Genomic DNA, 18,861 nt, shown 5'->3' on the forward strand with positions numbered 1-18,861 from the left:
CCACAATTTGGTGTATTTGCACACAAATTAGCAATTTGTGGGAACCATTGAGCTTTTTGTCTGCTCAAATTAACCCCCGAGTCTGTCGCAAGCTGCTCACTTGTGCACATAAAACACAATTTTTTAAGGAACAAAATGCTAAATTGTGTGCACAAAATATTAAATTGTGTGCATAAAATACTTAATTTTGGCCACAAAGGAAAAATTTGGGGACTTGACATGAATCAAAAATAGCTTTTTACACATTTGACAAATCGGATGTGTGACCATTTTTTGTTAATGTCCACCTCCTTAGAGAACGTGGGTTATTTAGAGTTGTAACTAAGTTTGCTTGAAATGAAACTGTTGCAGTGAAATGGAAAGAACGTATTTGTTTTGCTTGTCGTTCATGTATCCCAAGTCATCTCATCACGGCAATGTTGATCACTAATATGGCACAACACGAAATGTAAACAGGAAAGGGACCAAGCCAGGGTCTCACTGTGCCTGTCCCAAGCCCGGATAAATACAGAAGATTGTGTCAGGAAGGAAATCCAACGTAAAATCTTTGCCTTAGCTGTCAGCAGCAGGACAGTATCACTGTTTTTGGAAAGCTAATTCAAAAATAAAACCATTTTAAATGCACAGTTTATTGTAGGAATATTTAAGCTGTTATCAAAACATTTCTTTGCTCTGGCTGAAATTCCACAGGTTAAGCAACAAGTGTCCTGGCACGAGAGTCACAAGTGACTGAACTCGAGTTTAATGAAAGTTGTGCGGCTTTTGTCAAGTGTATTGAGGATATTTGAAGCTGAAGTTTAAAATAAAAACATTTGAACCCAAGGCAACTGTTTATTTCTCCTTTTAAAGTGCATTCTCGCTAACTTAATTGGTGTACAGCAGGTGCTACACACAACTTTCACAGGCCCATGCTCAAAGTTCTGTTGCTGATCGGACAACCACAGTGCACAAACAGGGGAGTCTACACATTTGGAGAAGGTCTGCTGAGGTTGTGGGTTTGAATGTTGTCCTTGAGCTTTGAAATGTGTTCATTTGACAACCTGTTGCTCAGAACAGCTCCGCCTCCTGTCAGGATTTGATCATGTGCTGGTGTCCGATAAAGTTTCCAACATCATGTCGCTCTCATACATGTCACTCTCTAGTGTTAGCGACAGCCGCAGAGGAGTGTCCAGCATCATCTTGTCCTGATTGGACACAGGGGTTTCCAGCGACGCCACATTAGCCTCTTCCGGCCTCGATGTCGCTAGAGTCTCGCTGGGCTCTGATGTGTTGAGCATCTTCATCAGTGCTGGAGTGTTCAAGTCACCTTTCACCTTGTCGTTAATGTCCGTCCCTTTACAAAAACAACACACAGAACGATAAGAATAAAGCTAATCTAAGTAAAAAGTTACCGTGTTTTTCTGAGTTTAAGTTACATTTTTTGCCGTTTTGCCGGAATACGTTCACATCATCCTCAGAAATGCACTTTAAAGTGGCCACTTCCAATGAAAAGTCTATGTAAACGCGCGTTTTAAACTCTTTGGGCGCCAAGTATAAAATGCGCGTTCAAAGTTAAACCACGTTGAACTTTGACCAATCAGGGACTCCGATTTAATAGTGACGTATCTTCTGATTCACAAAAGTGCCAACTGTTCGAAAATGGATCATGGAGGAGAAATGAATAATTGCCGTTTGTACCCGACTGGAATTCAACGACTAAGTCTTTTATATATTAGGCTAGAGCTGTGACAGAAAAAGCCGGGAGCAAAATAAGCAAGATGCACACCGCTTTGATATTTGGCACCAAGCCTCTTCCAACTGTAGGTGGTGGACATGCGCTAGTAAACCATAGAAAACGAGAAAGAAGAAGCCCCTTCCAGCTCGTCCAGTGTGAACACCACATGCAAACAGGATGTTGAGGAATGTATGTTTAGCACTGCTCCGACTTTAACGGTATTTTTCCCACTGTGGTGTTTAAGTATAGATATACGAATACAGTTGCTATAATGCGGTTCGCCTACAGGTTTTGTGTTTGTTTAGCTCAATTTGTATGCTTTTTTTTAACAGCACATACAGATTGGTTGTAGACTATTTTCAATGAATCTCCTACGAGCCGTGTCTCCTTGACAGAACGCTTTCATCTAGCAAGCTGATCTTTGTTCAGGTTCCACAAAACTGGACTTATCTTTCAATGAAGGTTTGAACCTAAAGAATTTAAACAAAAAGAGAAAAGTCTGAAAAGTATAGTAGCCTCAAAACATCTATAGCAGTTGTGAAAAATAAACAGGAATACTTTGTGGATCTAGTCTATTGCATGTTATCATTAGAGCGCAACTCCCATGATAAATGCTTCTACATCCTTTAGATTTCGTACAAAACGGGGAAACACAATTTTCTTTACGAAATCTTGTGTGCATGACTTGTAATCATCCACAAGAAGATTTATTCTGAACATTTTCAACCATCCAAAAAACATCGACAAACAAACTAAACAAAAAAATGTCGGTATGTATAAATTCCACTAAACTTGGACTTTTGAGAAAAATAAATTGTTATTTTTTTTATTTTGTGGGAAGCAAGTTCATCCAGAATGCAAATAAAGGAAATTTGTTTAGTGATTTTAACAGTAAAGTATTACCCTTTTTAGAAACTTTGCTGATTTAATTAATTTAAAGTATAATTTCATATAGTAAAATCTCTTCTTTAGGATATTTGAGATCAAACAAACCTATGTATGCGTCTGTGTCGCCGATGTACATCTCAATACAGTGACCGAGCATCGTCACGGAAAAAGTGTCGTCCCTTTTCAGTCCCAATGCCTGTTGAAGACGAAAGCAATATTTACATACAAAAATCAGAGTCACTGCAATATAGTTCCAACAGTTCAGGTTGGGCATGTTTCAGGTTCTAAACTTAGAAATGTTTTGTTTACACACATTAACATATTCACCCAACTGTAAGACACCTCATTGTAATGTGTGAAACTACACTTAACACCTGCTTCCCTTTGAGTCTTCCAGTGCTACGGCCTCCAACTTGGGTTTGAAATGTTTAGCCAAGTAGAGAAAAAAAAATATTTGTCAGGTTTGTCATTAAACATGTTTTTTCCCCATAACTCTCTTTTCCTTTTACCCAACCTCAGTCCAGTCTTCTGTTATTTGTGTGACATGTCTTTAGCCATTGTGAAAAGACCAGATTTGAAATAATTCCATTTTTAGAGTCGTTATAATATGAAAAGTAAAAAAAAAAACACCTGTCAACATCATCCAGGCTGTAACCCTGCTTTCTATGATAGCATGGATAGGCTCCAGCAACCACAGTGACCTTCTTAGGATGAAGCTGGTATAAATGATGGATGGGTGGAAAGCACTGCTTTCTTAAAACACTTTTATCTCCTTTAGATGGCTGAAAAATATTTTTTTTAATGATTAGTGTAGCCAACATTTAAAAAAATACAGAGAAACTAGCCAGAATGGGTTTCAACTGAGGGCAAAACCCAAGAAAAGCTAAAGAAAGTGAAAAATGCAACTCTTAAGACTTACTGTGTGAAAGTAGTCAATAGCGCTTTCAAAGTCTCCCATGAGGCTGTGCACATATCCTATAGCTGCATAAGTAGAGGCGTGCTGAGGGATCAGCACCAGTGCTTGACGGTGGTATTCCAGAGCCTGGTCGTACTTCCTAGTTTGAACAAAGATATACATTTTGAATCCACAAATCCAGATAAATGCATCGTAAAAATAGATAATTTAAGCAAAAATAACTACACTTTCTTGATTATATATGGATCACCGCTGTATATTCAATTGGCTACCACTGTCCTAACATCACAAACTACATATTGACTCTATAACTAAATGGCGTAAATGGTAAATGGCGTAAATGGTAAATGGCGTATACTTATTTAGCACTTTTCTAAAAGCTAAAGCTTATTTTCTACAAGGCCCAAAGCGCTTTACAGTCATAGACCCATTCACACGTACATTCACACACACTTTCACACACTAGTGGCGGCTCCGCTGCCAAACACAGGCGCCCGCCTACCACCAGAGGCAAGATGGGGTTCAGTGTCTTCTGTCTGTTTATATAAAAAATGTATGCATTTAGGCGTATATACTTCCTTTTTCATGATCCAGTTGGATGGTTTTTCCAAAAATTTAAAGGGCTTATTTATAAGATAACTCTAAGGAGATTGAAAACACATTCAAGTAATATTTTACAGGAAATTGTGCAGTTTTTAAGCTAAATGCATCTTTACAGACTTCATACTTACTTTAGTTTCCGACAGACATGACCCAGGTTGTTTAACAGAGGCTCCCATTTATCCACAGTGACCTTCAAATAAAAAAACACAGGAAAAAATAAATAAAATAGCAAAATGTTCAACTGAAAGGTTTCCACTTTTTGAGGGCCAAACTCACGGACAGTAATGACGACATGAACTCCTACCTCATTCCCAATGGCTTTGATTTTCTCCATTGCTTCAAGGAAATACCTCTCTGCTGTCTTCCAGCTGTAAAGAGGGATGGGAATAGTGAGCAAATATGGAAATACGCCTTTAAAAGACAAAAAAACTCACTCTATAATCTTCATTAATTGCTAAAATCAAATACTTCAATACTCTAAGATAACTTTTTCGTTTTTAGCAAAGTGATCAGAGGAAAGTCAAAGCCAACCAGATTAGATTGACTACAACCTCATTTGTAGTAATCCCTAGGTTCTTGAACCTGTAGCACAAATCTGCTTTAGTAGAGTTAAAACCAAATGTAACAAGTGTTACGCTAAAAATGTAGCCCAACATTCGTGTCACACACTGGACCGAGTGAGTCCAGTGTCCAAACTTTTATTGAGGCGTCTGATTGGTTAGTTTATAACTTGAATAAATTTGGCTACAGAAAAAAAAAAAAAAAAAAAAAACAGAAGTGGAAAGAACATTGTGACAGAATAATTGTAACAAATAGTATGACTGAGTAATACAGTAGCTGTTTCTTTCTCTATAGAAGTCTACGGCTGTGTCCGAATTCCCACCCTAACCCCTAACTAATAAAAACCTTTTTAGTGCGGGACATTGAGTCCCCTAAATTTTAAAAGCAATTCAGACACCATGCAGACTACTTTTCTTTTTTTAAAACGGCAGATATGACGTCATCAGTTTCACAAAGTGAAAATCTCATTAATATGAGCGACGGTTGTTTTATGAATCCACTGAGTTCCGAAGATGAAAACGTTGATGGTTTATTAAAAAAATGCATTTAAATAGATTTTTTTGGCAGAATTTTTTTTGCCGCAATGCATTGTGGTCTATATTCGCTAATCTAGTGAGCATCGATGCACACTGGTTTTTTAAAGAGACTTACAGGTTGTACTACAAAATGGCGAACGCACTATATAGTGCGTAGTGAAGGAATTCGGACACAACCCATGTGATTTGGGCTTCTTGGAACCAGCGGATATTTCCTGTTTGGAACGCCACGGGGGGGAGGGGTCCCTCGGTCTAGTTCTCATAGACAGGCAATGCTCTCAATGCAGGACTTAATTAGTGTTTATGTCGGCATACTTACTCTCCATTTTGAAATGCAACCACAGCCATCTCATGGATTACAAATGGGTCTTCTGGAGCGATACTAAGAGCCTGGCTAAAGAACCGTTCAGCCAGCTTGGAGTTGTTGGTTAGACCGTATTCCAGTCCAATGTACAGCATGGGTAAGTGACAGCTGAGGGAGAAAGTTAAGAAAATACAAAGATCAAGCACTGCCACATGTTTAAGTATTAGGGCGACCATAGAAATGGAAAAAATGGATAAATGTATGATAATAAAGTTGTTAATCTTTATTTTTACGAGAATAAAATTATAATTCTATCAATACAAGAATAAAACCATACATTTAGGAAGCAAAAAAGCTATTTACTAAGAAAAATACAATGAAGTGAGGTAGAACACATTGTTCCCAGTTACTCTAGCATTGGTTTCACAGATAAAGAAATACTGAGTCTTTTAGTGAGTTAATGTTGTTTTATGAGAAGTAGAAGGACATTGGACAGAACTAGCAGTAAACTGGGCCTCTTCAGAAGAAGATTCTTGACCTACATGGAGTGTTTTTTTTTGGGCGTCATCAGCATTCTAGCAGCAGAGGTCCCAGTGCATTATGGGACATAAATGTCTTTGATAAACCAAAGCCATGTGACATTGCCATAAATAGCTGCATTAATGGATTTAGGCAGAACGTAATGTGGATGGTGGTTTAATTACCAACTTTATTTTCAGAAAAACATGTTTTTTCCATGAAAAAATTATGATTTCTTTTCTCATAATTTTACAAATTAATCGCATAAAAAAATGAATTCCTGTGTATTGTTATACTTTACCTTCATGGTGGCACTAATACTTCGTCATACTAATACTTATTGTTTACTTTTGCTTGTTAAATTTTAGTAGTGCCCATCTTAAAAAATAAAACTAGAACGTCTAAACTTTTTAGTTTTGCAATATCTGCATTAATAAATAATTAGACAACAGATGTCTTCTTAAAATTGGGTTTTTGTTAACCTCAAACAGAACCCCTTTTCCACTTACTAACCCTTTCATAAGCTGTGCTGCAGTGAAATATGCAGCCATGGCTTGGTCGTGCTCACTCTCAACTGCAAACGAGTGGCCATAGGCGATCCATGCAGGGCCATAGGTTCTTTCCAGGGTTGTGGCTTTACTGCAAAACATTCACAACAACCAGTACACCTGAGTTAACAAATGTAAAAACAAATGTGAAACTAAACAGTTAAAAAATGTAAAAACAAATGTGAAACTAAACAGAGGACTTCTCCTTCATAGTGTGGATACATACCTAAGGTATCGCCTAGCATGCTCGTTTTTGTGGCCAACCATGAGATAGTAACATCCAACAGCAAACCATGACACCTGGCAACAATTTTATGCGTTTGTTAAATATTTTTAATCTTATCACCAGCAGGTAAATGTGAATTACAATAACTCAACTTACTGGATTGTTAGGATACAAATCAACAAGTTTGTGGGAAAGGTAAAACAGCTCTGCAGAGGAGGGAACAAAAATAACTAGAATTAATCCACGGGACAAACAGGTGAAGTAACATTTTGATGTGTGGTGCATTTTACCGTTTGCTTTGCCGAGCTCCACCAGCGTTCCAATATGAACGGGTAAACAGCTGGCGTGGAAGGGGTCTTTCACCATCACCCTGAACAGCAGACAAAAAACTGTTGGATTCTTTTAAAAATATTTTCAACTCCTTGCCATGAAATCAAAGGAACGTAATTAACTTTTTATTTTTAGTTTAAAAATCTCAAATTACATTTTGTCATCAATTTTATATCAAAATATCTTTAACTGTAAAATAAATATAAAAAATAAACGCAGTTTTTGAATATACTATAACTATATGATATTTTCATATATGTATATATGAAGAATGTTAAATTGGTAGTACATCCAAGTAAAAAAAAGTCAACACGTAAACAAATTCGGGCTGGTTATCACCAATAATTTCCAGATTCGATTCAATTCAGTTAAGTCTACACGGTTTATACATTTAGACAGAATTGAATAGAAATACAAGAATAATCTATATATGCTTTGTAGATCTTCATATTCATCTGATACAGTTCACATACTGTAAAATGCATTAGTGACATAATAAACCAATGAGATTGTTAACATTACAAGGTTACATGATTTCTCAAAAGCTCCAACAAAAACGTCCAGATCACAGTGTCCTGCCTCTCCTAGAGGGTGTTTCAATTTGGCCACTAGGTGGAGCTCGCGCTGTAGCATTACAATTTATTGCAGAAGTTTGAGCATAAAGTAAAAATGGTTACATTTAAAAAAATTGTTTCTCAAAAAGAGTTTGGAAAATTCATGCTTTTGAGTTTATAAAGCTGTTCTTTTGGTGAGCAATGTCAAACAAGCATTAGCATTAGCCGTCCTATGGGAAATTCTGTGATACGTTAGCATCAGGCTAGCGGACTATGGTTTAACTGCTGTTATTGGTTAGGTCACCGGAAAAGGAAAGGCATTAAAGATCGATCTCTACTTTTATGGATCAATTATTTATTTAATAAGCTTGGATCGATTTAGGTCGATTAATCGATTTTATCAACCAAGCCCCCCCAAAAGTTACCAAATTTTAACTTTAACACTGAGAACCAAAACTAAAAACGAACGACTGCACTGACTGGGTATTTGTTCTCTTTTGTGGATACGTCACCAACCAAAGACAAAATGAAAGGTAAGGCCACCTACATTGATGTGAGCTTGTAGCACATTTTGAAATCACAATTATAATAATGCCTCTCAGCTAGAGACACCACTACATCCAAGTTGTCTTGAAGGCCATTGACCATCTCTGGCACCACCAGGTCACTGGGTTTGTTATACTGCAAAGAAGAAGAAAAAGAAAAGGGATTTATTTTGGTTAGACTTAAAAAAACCACAAAAGAATATTAAAAATAAAAATAATTTATATGTATATATAAATGTATACATGTACAAAGACAAAAATGAATTGATTTGTTCATCTAACTAGACCGTTCCTTAATGAATCTGAATGTAAACAAATCAGTATAGTTGGTAACATTTTATATATCTCTGTTCTGTATTTTCCCCTTTTTCCTCTAATATATTTAACTGATTCTGCAGAAACCTGCAATTACAGCATCAGCCCCACCCAACCCACCAAAACGAGCGGTTCCTCAAATTGTGATGTCACAAAGTGAAAACCGCCCCTTTCAGGAAGAGTGTGCTGCCAGCATAGCCCGCAGGCGAACACACACAAACACTTTCTCTGCTTTCCTTTAATATGAAAAATATCCACATCCAATTTTTCCAAAGATCGGATGTTGTTTGTTTTCGAGGTAAAAAAACGCAGACACACTGCCGGGGCCGACGTCATGAAATGGGCGGCACCCACAAGGAGCGAAAGGCGGTGCCTCACAGAACGAATCGTCTTACTTTTGGATAGGGAAATAGGCTAAAAATAACTAATATTTAATTCAAAATTGTTCTTTAGAGTGCCAAAAATAATAAAGGATGATATATACCAATATAGTTTAAACACTGAAAGGCTCAAGAAAAGCACGATATAGGTCCTTTAACCTTTAAGTGTTAAATGAATGATTTTTGTTCCTTCGGCCATAGAAACAACAAAAACAAATGTCATAACCTCATTATTCATGTTGAGTCTCATTTCTGTAAGACATTTAAACAGTACAGTTACCTTTTTCAATTTATTTTCAAAAAGGAAGTGTAACAGCTCCTCTTCCTCGTCAGTACATTGCTGACTCAGAGGAAGTGAGTCAAGGAATTCTTTCTCTGTGGATGTAAAGCAAATATGTCTCACAACAAAGGAAAAACATCAAAACAATGTAGTAAAAAATTAATGACTGTATACGTTAAATACAGATGAAGTGAATCTAATTCACTGCTAAATGTCCACCACACCTTCCTGTGCAGTCAGCATGTGGTGGGATGTTAAAAGGTCAAAAGCTTCAAAGCAGTACACATCTAGTTTCAAGGCCTCTTTGTAGCTGGAGGTGGCCAGTGGCCGGTTGTCCATAGCGTCATAGATCTTTCCCCGCAGGAGGCAGATGGAGCTGCTGATCTGAACATTTTCAAAGGACGAGAAAAAACGTCTGATGGTGAAAAGCAAAAACACATGGTACATACATAGACAGGATTACATCATAAAGAAAGTCATTTAGCCACAAAAACACAGAAATGCACATACCCAAAGGGGCGTTGGATCAATTAATCGATCTGTATCGATCCAGGCTTAATAAATCAGTAATCGATCCTTAAAAGCAGAGATTGATTTTTTATGCATTTCCTTTACCGGTGACCTAACGCATGGCAGCAGTAAAGCTTAAGTCCGTTAGCTTGATGCTAACGCATAATGGAATTTCCCATAAGATGGCTGGTGCTAACGCCCGGTTGACCTAAACGTACAGTGGTGTATAGAAATACATTAATAATCTATGTATGTTTTGAAGATTTTCATATTTAGTCAGCAATGTACAGTGGTGGAGAGAATTGTTGGTACCCCCCAGTTAAAGAAAGAAAGTCCACAATGCTCACTGAAATGACTTGAAACGTTCAAAAGTAACAATAAATTAAAATTTATTGAAACTTAAATAATCAAAATCAGCCATTACTTTTGAGTTGTTGATTAAAAGAATTATTAAAAAAACAAACTAATGAAATAGGGCTGGACAAAAATGATGGTACCCATAACTTAATATTTTGTTGCACAACCTTTCGAGGCAATGACTGCAATTAAACAGTGTCTGTATTTGTCAATGAGCCTTCTGCACCTATCCACTGGTATTTTGGCCCACCCCTCATGAGCAAACTGCCCCAGTTGTCTCAGGTTTGAATGGTGTCTTCTCCAAATGGCATGTTTCAGCTCCTTCCACAGATGCTCAATGGGATTCAGATCTGGGCTCATAGAAGGCCAACTCAGAATAGTCCAACGCTTTTCTCTTAGCCATTCTTGGGGGTTTTTGGCTGTGTGTTTTGGATGGTTGTCCTGTTGGAAGACCCATGACCTGCCACTGAGACCAAGCTTTCTGACACTAGGCAGCACATTTCTATCCAGAATGCCTTGATAATCTGGAGATTTCATTTGACCTTGCACAACTTCAAGACACCCTGTACCAGATGCAGCAAAGCAGCCCCAAAACAGAACTGAGCCTCCTCCATGTTTCACAGTAGGGACAGTGTTCTTTTCCTTGTATGCTTTATTTTTGATTCTACAAACATAGTGCTGGAGCTGATGTGCCTTACCAAAAAGTCCGTCCAAAGGACATTTTCCCAGAAGCTTTGTGGCTTGTCAACATGCATTTTTGCAACTTCCAGTCTGGCTTTTTGATGATTTCCTTTCAACAGTGGTGTCCTCCTTGGTCGTCTCCCATGAAGTCCACTCTGGCTCAAACAACGACGAATGGTGCGATCTAACACTGATGCACCTTGATCTAGGAGTTAACCTTTAATGTCTTTGGAGGTTGTTCTGGGCTCTTTGGATACAGTTCCAACTATCCGTCTCCTCAATTTGTCACGAATTTTCCTCTTCCAGCCACGTCCAGGGAGGTTGGCTACTGTCCCGTGGGTCTTAAACTTCTGAATAATATATACCACTGTCGTCACAGGAACTTCAAGCTGCTTAGAGATGGTTTTATAGCCTTTACCTTTACAATGTTTGTCTATAATTTTGTTTCTAATGTCCTGGGCTTTCTGTTGTCCATGTTCAGTGTGTTACACACCTTTTCACCAAACAGCAACGTGACTACTTGTCTCCCTTTAAATAGGCAGACTGACTGATTATGGGTTTGAAAACAGTTGTGACGTTAACCCTTCTGCTATCTTAGATGACCCCACCCTTACATTGACGTGTTCTCCCTACCATGACAAAGGTGGAAAGATTTCATGTAATCCATGGACACCAGTGAAGATCACAAATCATTGAAGAAAACATATTCAGCGCACTGTCTAGTGGGTTTAGATGACCCAACTCCCAATGTTAAAGTACCTAGGATAGCACAAGGGTTTCAGGACATACCTGAGTTCATCAAGACCCCCTGGGCAATTAGTTCTCAGTCTTTTATGGGGGTACCATCATTTTAGTCCAGCCCCATTTCATTAGTTTGTTTTTTTAAATAATTCTTTTAATCAACAATGGCTGATTTTGATTATTTAATTTTTAATAAATTTTAATTTATTGTTACTTTTATACCATTCAATTCATTTCAGTGAGCATTGTGGACTTTCTTTCTTTAACTGGGGGGTACCAACAATTCTGTCCACCACTGTACATTGCTGACTAAATATGAAAATCTTCAAAACATATACAGATTATAAATGTATTTCTATACAAACATGTCTAAATTTGTAAACCGTGTAAATTTCAAATTGATTTGAATCAAATCAAATCAAGTGGATCAGAAGAATAAACAAAAAATAAAAAAATCGTGAATCCAATCGAACCAATTCTGGAAATTATTGGTGATTTCCAGCCCTGGTCTCAACATTGGGAAATGAACATAGATCTCCTCTGTCCCGTGTCTCCTGTACATTATGCACCCATCTAGCTAAATTTACATAAATGTTCGATCACAATCAGTGATCTTATCCAACTTAGTTATATTGGATTTTCCTTTTACGAAGGTTTAAACTTTGAAAGTTTATAGAGAAAAATATGTCAAAATGTTAATGTCTGTCTGAGAAAAGTGTACAAATTGTGTAAGGGGGTTTTACAGCCTAAAAACATCTATTATCCTACTCTGCGGGTTATTTTTATATCAACTCGAGGATAAACAAGGAAACACTGTATGTTCTTAATACGTTTAACTAAAATACTATATTAGAAAAACATTTCTTCAGGAAGCAAAGTCGACTACACCGTCAAAAGTAACAGATATCGTTTAAATAAGCAAGCAGCGCTTACAGAGGCAGGGGACATGCCCCAGTCTTTAGTGGATTCTGTCTCACTGTCCACCTTCCCACTCCTGTCCAGCAGTTTCTTATTAACGGGCTCCTCTGCATCTAGGATATCCAAGGCCTGCTGGAACTCTTTGGCAGCATACTAATTAAGGGGGGAAAAAAACAAATCCAGCAAAAACAATTACATATGGCAATTTTTTTTAATAAAATGCAATAGTTGTCAAAAAGTGATTTGTAGTATTAGAAATTGTGCATGTACTTACATGGCACCGGGCTGCAAGATATTGACAAGCTCCATACAACTGTGTAAGATATAAAATGATGTGTTTGATATAAAGACGGTTGTGTAATAAACAAACAATCGGGCTTAAAATCAAATTAATAATCTAAAAGATTTAAATGTGTTTTGTGTCCAAAGTTCTTTATAAATTGTATAAGAATGGTGAATAATAAAAGCGTTGACTTTTTAAAAACACAAACAACAAAAGCTTGTAACACTCATATGTTTTTAGAATCATTAGAGATACGACAATTAAAAAAAAAAAAATACAATCATTAAAGAATAAATCTGTTCACTAACGTAGAAAATCTTTGTTGTCAAAAGCTGACACAGTGCTTGGAAAAACGGGACGCTAACTTACCTTGTCAAGTTTTCGGGAACGGAGGGCGTGCGAGGCTCTGTGATACTGGGAGGTTAGGTAAAGGCACTGAGCTAACCAGTAGATGTCCTGGGGGTCCTCTACACACAAAACAGAAGAGCCGTGTCATAAAAATATTATTACGCTTACGCTTCTCGCTACATGCAGATGTTAAAAATGGCAGGTGGCAAAGGGGAGCTTGTTCCAAAACAGCAACACTTTCTCCAGTTCTATGGAACTGGTTCGGATTTGTGACTTCAGAAGTGGAGCATCAAACCACATGATGCACTCTCTGTTTGAAGGCTGTTGCTGCAAAAAGTGGGAAGAGGACAAATTTGTTTCAATAATTGAAAGAGACTGTCGAGTGTGAGGAGTGTTTCTACACCAAACACCTGTTGCGTTGTCTGTCCATCCATCCATCCATCCATCCATCCATCCATCCATCCATCTTCCTCCGCTTATCTGGGACCGGGTCGCGGGGGCAGCAGACTGAGCAGAGATCCCCAGACTTCCCCCACCCCAGCCACTTCCTCCAGCTCCTCTGGGGGAACCCCGAGGCGTTCCCAGGCCAGCCGAGAGACGTAGTCTCTCCAGCGTGTCCTGGGTCTTCCCCAGGGCCTCCGCCCAGTGGGACATGCCCGGAACACCTCTCCAGGGAGGCGTCCAGGAGGCATCCGGACTAGATGCCCGAGTCACCTCAGCTGGCTCCTCTCAATGTGGAGGAGAAGCAGTTCTACTCCGAGCTCTCCGCGGGTGACCGAGCATCTCACCCTATCTCTAGGGGAGCGCCCAACCACCCTACGGAGGAAGCTCATTTCAGCCGTTTGTATTCAGGACCTCGTTCTTTCGGTCATGACCCATAGCTCATGACCATAGGTGAGTATTGGAACGAAGATCGACCGGTAAATTGAGAGCTTTGCTTTTTGGCTCAGCTCTCTCTTCACCACAACGGACCGATACAGCGACCGCAGGGGTTGACATAGCCCAGAAATTTGCACTGGCCCACAGGGCCAGTAGTTTTTGAAAGTTACTGGCCCGACACCGCGCACAGCGAGACCCGCCGCTCCGCAGGTGCTTGCAACTTTAGGGGGGTCCGGGGGCATGCTCCCCCGGAAAATTTTAATATGGTGCAATTTGGTGCATTCTGGTGACATCTAGCACTTATTTATACACTTTTCAATGACTAAAAATAGAGCATATCAAACTTAAATCTGCTCTAGTCTGTTTCAGATGTTTTGAAGAGAGCACTGCAGTGAAGTAGTTAATACTAGTTAAGAAGTTTTCATGCTGCTTCTAATCACTGCTATTTCACATTTGTTCGTAATCAATAGTTAAGAAGTTGTATTGACTTTTTTGCCCTGACTGCCTTAAGGTTCTGCTTTTTGTTACTGTTGCAAAGTTACATTTACTTTTTAGTTACTTTAGTTACCTAATTAAATTAAATAATTGAAAAATTAAATACAATTAAATTACTGAGATCATTCAGCTAACTAGAAATACTTACTGCTTACAGTGTTGTAAAGAAAAACAAAATTAAGTAGTTTGACCTTATACTCCATTTGAGTCTGAGATTCAGGTATTTTGAGTTGCCTTTGATTCTTTGACATTCAGCTTAAAGCTTAGTGCATACAGTTTCATCTTCAATGCATTCATTAAATATCTTGCTGTCCATAGCACTAATTCCACCCGTCACTCCATCTAATATATTCCTATCTATTCCTGCCATGTCTTCCACATCTCTGACATGCTTCAGTCTCTCTTCAGTGACGGTGTTGGATTTATGATCATCGCGGTGAAAAACCACCAGGGGGCGCGCTGATATGTGTGTCAGTTTAAATATATCTGCCTAAAATGTAATAATAACCCACTGGCTTGTTCCTTCGTTGTTGCTGTTTAACATTGTTTAGTATTGAATTGTTGCATTCAATAAAGTTTGAAAAAAAAATTGAGTGAGCGCGTGCCGCGTGGTCCTCGGCAGTGACAGCCGGGCGCGCAGGCGGGAGAGGAGGAGAAGAGTGATAAAAGGTTTCCCATAGAAACCCTTGAAGTCTGAACACAGGACTAGCAGAAAAAGTGAATTATAAAAACGAGGTAAATCTACACGTTTTCGCAAAATATACTTTATTGTAAAAGGTGAAAAATGTATTAATTGTTAGATATTTTAGTGGCCCGAGCGGACAAGTAAAAAATAAAGTCTTGTGGTCCCTACTGCTCGAAAAACAGGACCGGGCCAGCGGACAAATGGCTATGTCGAGCCCTGGACCGCATAACTACGGACTCCGCTCCGATCCGCCTGTCAATCTCACGCACCGGTCTTCCCTCACTCGTGAACAAGACCCCCAGATATTTAAACTCCACCTGGAGTAGGGATACTCCACCCACCGAGAGATGGCAAGCTACCTTTCTCCGGTCAAGAACCATGGCCTCGGATTTAGCGGTGCTGACCCTCATCCCAGCCGCTTCACACTCGGCCGCAAACCGCCCCAATGCACGCTGGAGGTTCTGGCTCGATGAAGCCAACAGGACAACATCATCTGCAAAAAGCAGAGAGGAAATCCTGTGGTCCACAAACCAGATCCCCTCCGGCCCCTGGCTGCGCCTAGAAATTCTGTCCATAAAAACTATGAACAGAACCGGTGATAAAGGGCAGCCCTGCCGGAGTCCAACGTGGACCGGGAACAGGTCTGACTTACTGCCGGCTATGCGAACCAAGCTCCTACTCTGGTCATACAGAGACCAGACAGCCCTCAGTAAGGCTCCCTGGACCCCATACTCATACTGTTGCGTTGTTTTACAATCATTTTTACAGCTTGTGTTTGGTTGCTATTTGTATTCAGGGGGGTATTCCAGAAGGCAAGTTTAAACTAGAGCTGTGACGGTGTGGGATTTTTGATCACCGCTGTGATGAAGCAGCAATAACCACGGTGTTGTGTTGGGGGTGCGCGGTCATGTTTGGTGTTACGAAATGAAGGAGAACAGTAATAAAAGAAGGTTTCCCCCAGAAGAACGGTGATTGATTCCTTCTTATTTTACTTTATTATTATTATTAACCCGCTCTGAAGTAGAGCTGTGACGGTGTGGGATTTTTAATCACCGCGGTGATGAAGCAGCCAGAGTCGGGGTGTTTTCACTGATCTAAAAACATTTTCCATCTCCAGGATATCAGGTCTTTGTTCATCCAAACAGACCCTGATAAAACACTGAGTAGTTGGGAATATGAAAGATCAAAAATACTTTTTCTTTGTGTTTATTTGATTCTATTAAAGACATTTTGATAAGAATGACGGTACCGCGATTTAGCCGCAGCTTCAGCTCTGTTTTCGGAAAAGTCCCGCCCCTTCAACTGTCTCCGCCAATCATTCTTGGAGACTTAATCACACGTCATCAGTCTGACCAACCAGAAGTGGTGAAAGTCTTCACTTCCTTGTTCTGATTTAGCTCATAAAGTCTCTCAGTTCCAACAAAAATACCAGCTAAAGCTCGTCTTTAGTAGTGTAGCTTTCCGCGGGATCCGGTGTCAGACCGTGGAACAAGTGAACAAAACAATGAAGCTCGGAAAAGATGCTGCAGTTTTTGCACACATTTCCCATGATGCACTGTGTTAAAGTGACAGCGTCTCAGCGTAAAAAGAGTCTTCACTGTTAAACGTCTTGAAACCACAACGAACACACTTCAAACAGTTTTTAAATCTTCTTGATGAAATCAGAGGTCAACAGTTTAGTTCTCCTTCAAGGTTTGTGTTTATTAACACCCGAACATCCCAGAGTTTGGTCCAAAGTCATCTTTCTAACTGAAACACTTTTATTATAACATCTGGATTATTTTTTATGTTAAACTTAAGAAGAAGTAAAAACAACATTTAAGAAACAGAATTGAGGTGAAGTGCCCAACAGACACAATAAAACTAAATTGAAACAATTCAATTATCTAAAAAGACGTAAAAATTTTGTTAAAGTTTTCAAAGTCTTTATTTTTGATTAAGACAAAAGAAAAACGGATAAAACTTCAACGTGTTCACTTTTTGTATAGCTACAGATAACACACATGTTATTTGGAATTTTATCAAACATATTGTGATCATATACTTATACTACTATAGAATATATTTGTTTTTTTGCAAGGTTAAATACATTTGCACGTTAATAAACTGAAGGGAAAAACAACTACCAGGGTAAAATTTCAAATAATTTATTCAACAATTATTACTGAAAACTAACTTAACTTTTATTACATCTTTTAGAAAAAACAGCTGCAACTTCCTGCTTTTTCTGCCATAATTATCACAAAGATGCATGTGAGATTGCAGAGGGGCTGTTCATCAATAAAGACTGTAGAGTTTCTCCTTTTTTAAATTTTTGGATGCTGGTGTGCCGCAGGATTTTTGTCAAGGATAAAGTGTGCCTTGGCTCAAAAAAGGTTTAAAAAAAACCCTGTTAGAGATCCGATACAAATATAAGTAGCCTTCCACAAATTTGTCAATTTGGGGAAACAATTTCAAAGTTAACGGAGATGGGAATGAACACTAAAAACGTGTTAATATATTAGGAAAGGTGCGAGAACATCCATGACAGAGATACATCCGGATGTACACACATTTGCTTACTTGTTAGAATTGGAATAGGTCATTTTCAAATATATTTAAAAGTTTTATTTTGATATTAGATTTGGGTTTTTGAGATGGTTAACTAGACATTTACTTCGATAACGCGTTAAGTCGTTCTAATACATCCGGTGTACACATTCAAACTGAAGTAACGGTGTGTGTCTATCAGAGATGAGTAACACACAACCGCCTTTAACTCACCACGAGAAAGTGACGCTATCTTGTCGGCCCAGAACAGAGCACTTTGATACTGATGCTGTAAATAAACACACAAAAACATTGTCAAATACACGTTTTCTTTGAAGTATCTTTACCGAACTGAAGCAAAAAAATCTACTCGACAGGTAAACTCGACGATTCATTTCACTGTGTGCATGAAAACTAGCATGGCTAACAACAATCCACTCGCACTACACTTAATTTATTTATTAACATACATATTCCTACCTGGTCAATGTACTGCCGCACACGCTTTCGAAGCCTGTCGAGATTCATGTTTAGTTTTATAAGTGGATTTCCCAAAAATTATAAATGTGTCATTCCTTCACTTTAGGAAAAACACAGCACTACAAAGCACTAAAAACTAGCATGCTAGCGGCGAAAAATCAAACCCGCGGCTTCTTCTTGCACTGTGTGTTTCAGGAAATGATGTCGTGGTGGAAACTCAATGTGGTTCAAACGTTCCCCTTGTGTTGTCTTACCTTAACCTTTGCCCAGTATTCTCAACTAAATGTTATAAGAAATGTTTATGATGCTGACACATTTTTTTAAACGAATAATGATTATAGTTATTACAATAATTATTATCATACTTGGTTTTTCATTGATTTACAACAGGGTTTAAAAAAATTACCCTGTAAATAAATTATGATTTACCCCGCTGCATCCACCCTAGGATGCAGGGGGGTATACCGGAGGAATGTGCCCCCTGAGCAAAATGTTCATTCCCACCCCCCGACCTGTTTTTAGCGTGCATGCAGGGATGTAAGTCATCTCAACAACCAATGTGCACCAGACGCACATGCAAGTGCACAAGATAAATGCACAGCAGAACAACATCAAGGTGCTGGGGAAAAAACACTTACCACTGCTCACAGATAAGATATGCACCCGCAGTGAGGTGACATATAGGGCAGAGGTGAAGGGCTGGTGTCTTTGAAAAGCAACAATACGACAGCTGGGA

At 38.8% G+C, this 18,861-nt stretch overlaps 1 protein-coding gene across 1 annotated transcript; it reads right to left on the reverse strand.

Annotated features, from left to right (window-relative positions):
- Nucleotides 1–613: 613 nt before the first annotated feature.
- Nucleotides 614–18,644, reverse strand: cdc16 (cell division cycle 16 homolog (S. cerevisiae)). Its single transcript, XM_004081442.5, has 18 exons — nt 18,126–18,644; nt 17,880–17,934; nt 13,079–13,176; nt 12,701–12,739; nt 12,442–12,579; nt 9,444–9,603; nt 9,220–9,314; nt 8,247–8,380; nt 7,106–7,185; nt 6,972–7,021; nt 6,816–6,889; nt 6,555–6,680; nt 5,538–5,690; nt 4,426–4,489; nt 4,250–4,311; nt 3,522–3,657; nt 2,708–2,798; nt 614–1,333 (listed from the first exon to the last, which is right to left on the reverse strand). Exons 1-18 carry the CDS (start codon nt 18,171–18,173, stop codon nt 1,080–1,082), a joined length of 1,857 nt encoding a protein of 618 aa, XP_004081490.1. The 5' UTR covers nt 18,174–18,644; the 3' UTR covers nt 614–1,079.
- Nucleotides 18,645–18,861: the final 217 nt, after the last annotated feature.

Source organism: Oryzias latipes, chromosome 21 (assembly GCF_053564925.1).
Source record: "Oryzias latipes strain Hd-rR chromosome 21, Olatipes_Hd-rR_3.1".
In the NCBI taxonomy this organism is placed as follows: domain Eukaryota; kingdom Metazoa; phylum Chordata; class Actinopteri; order Beloniformes; family Adrianichthyidae; genus Oryzias; species Oryzias latipes.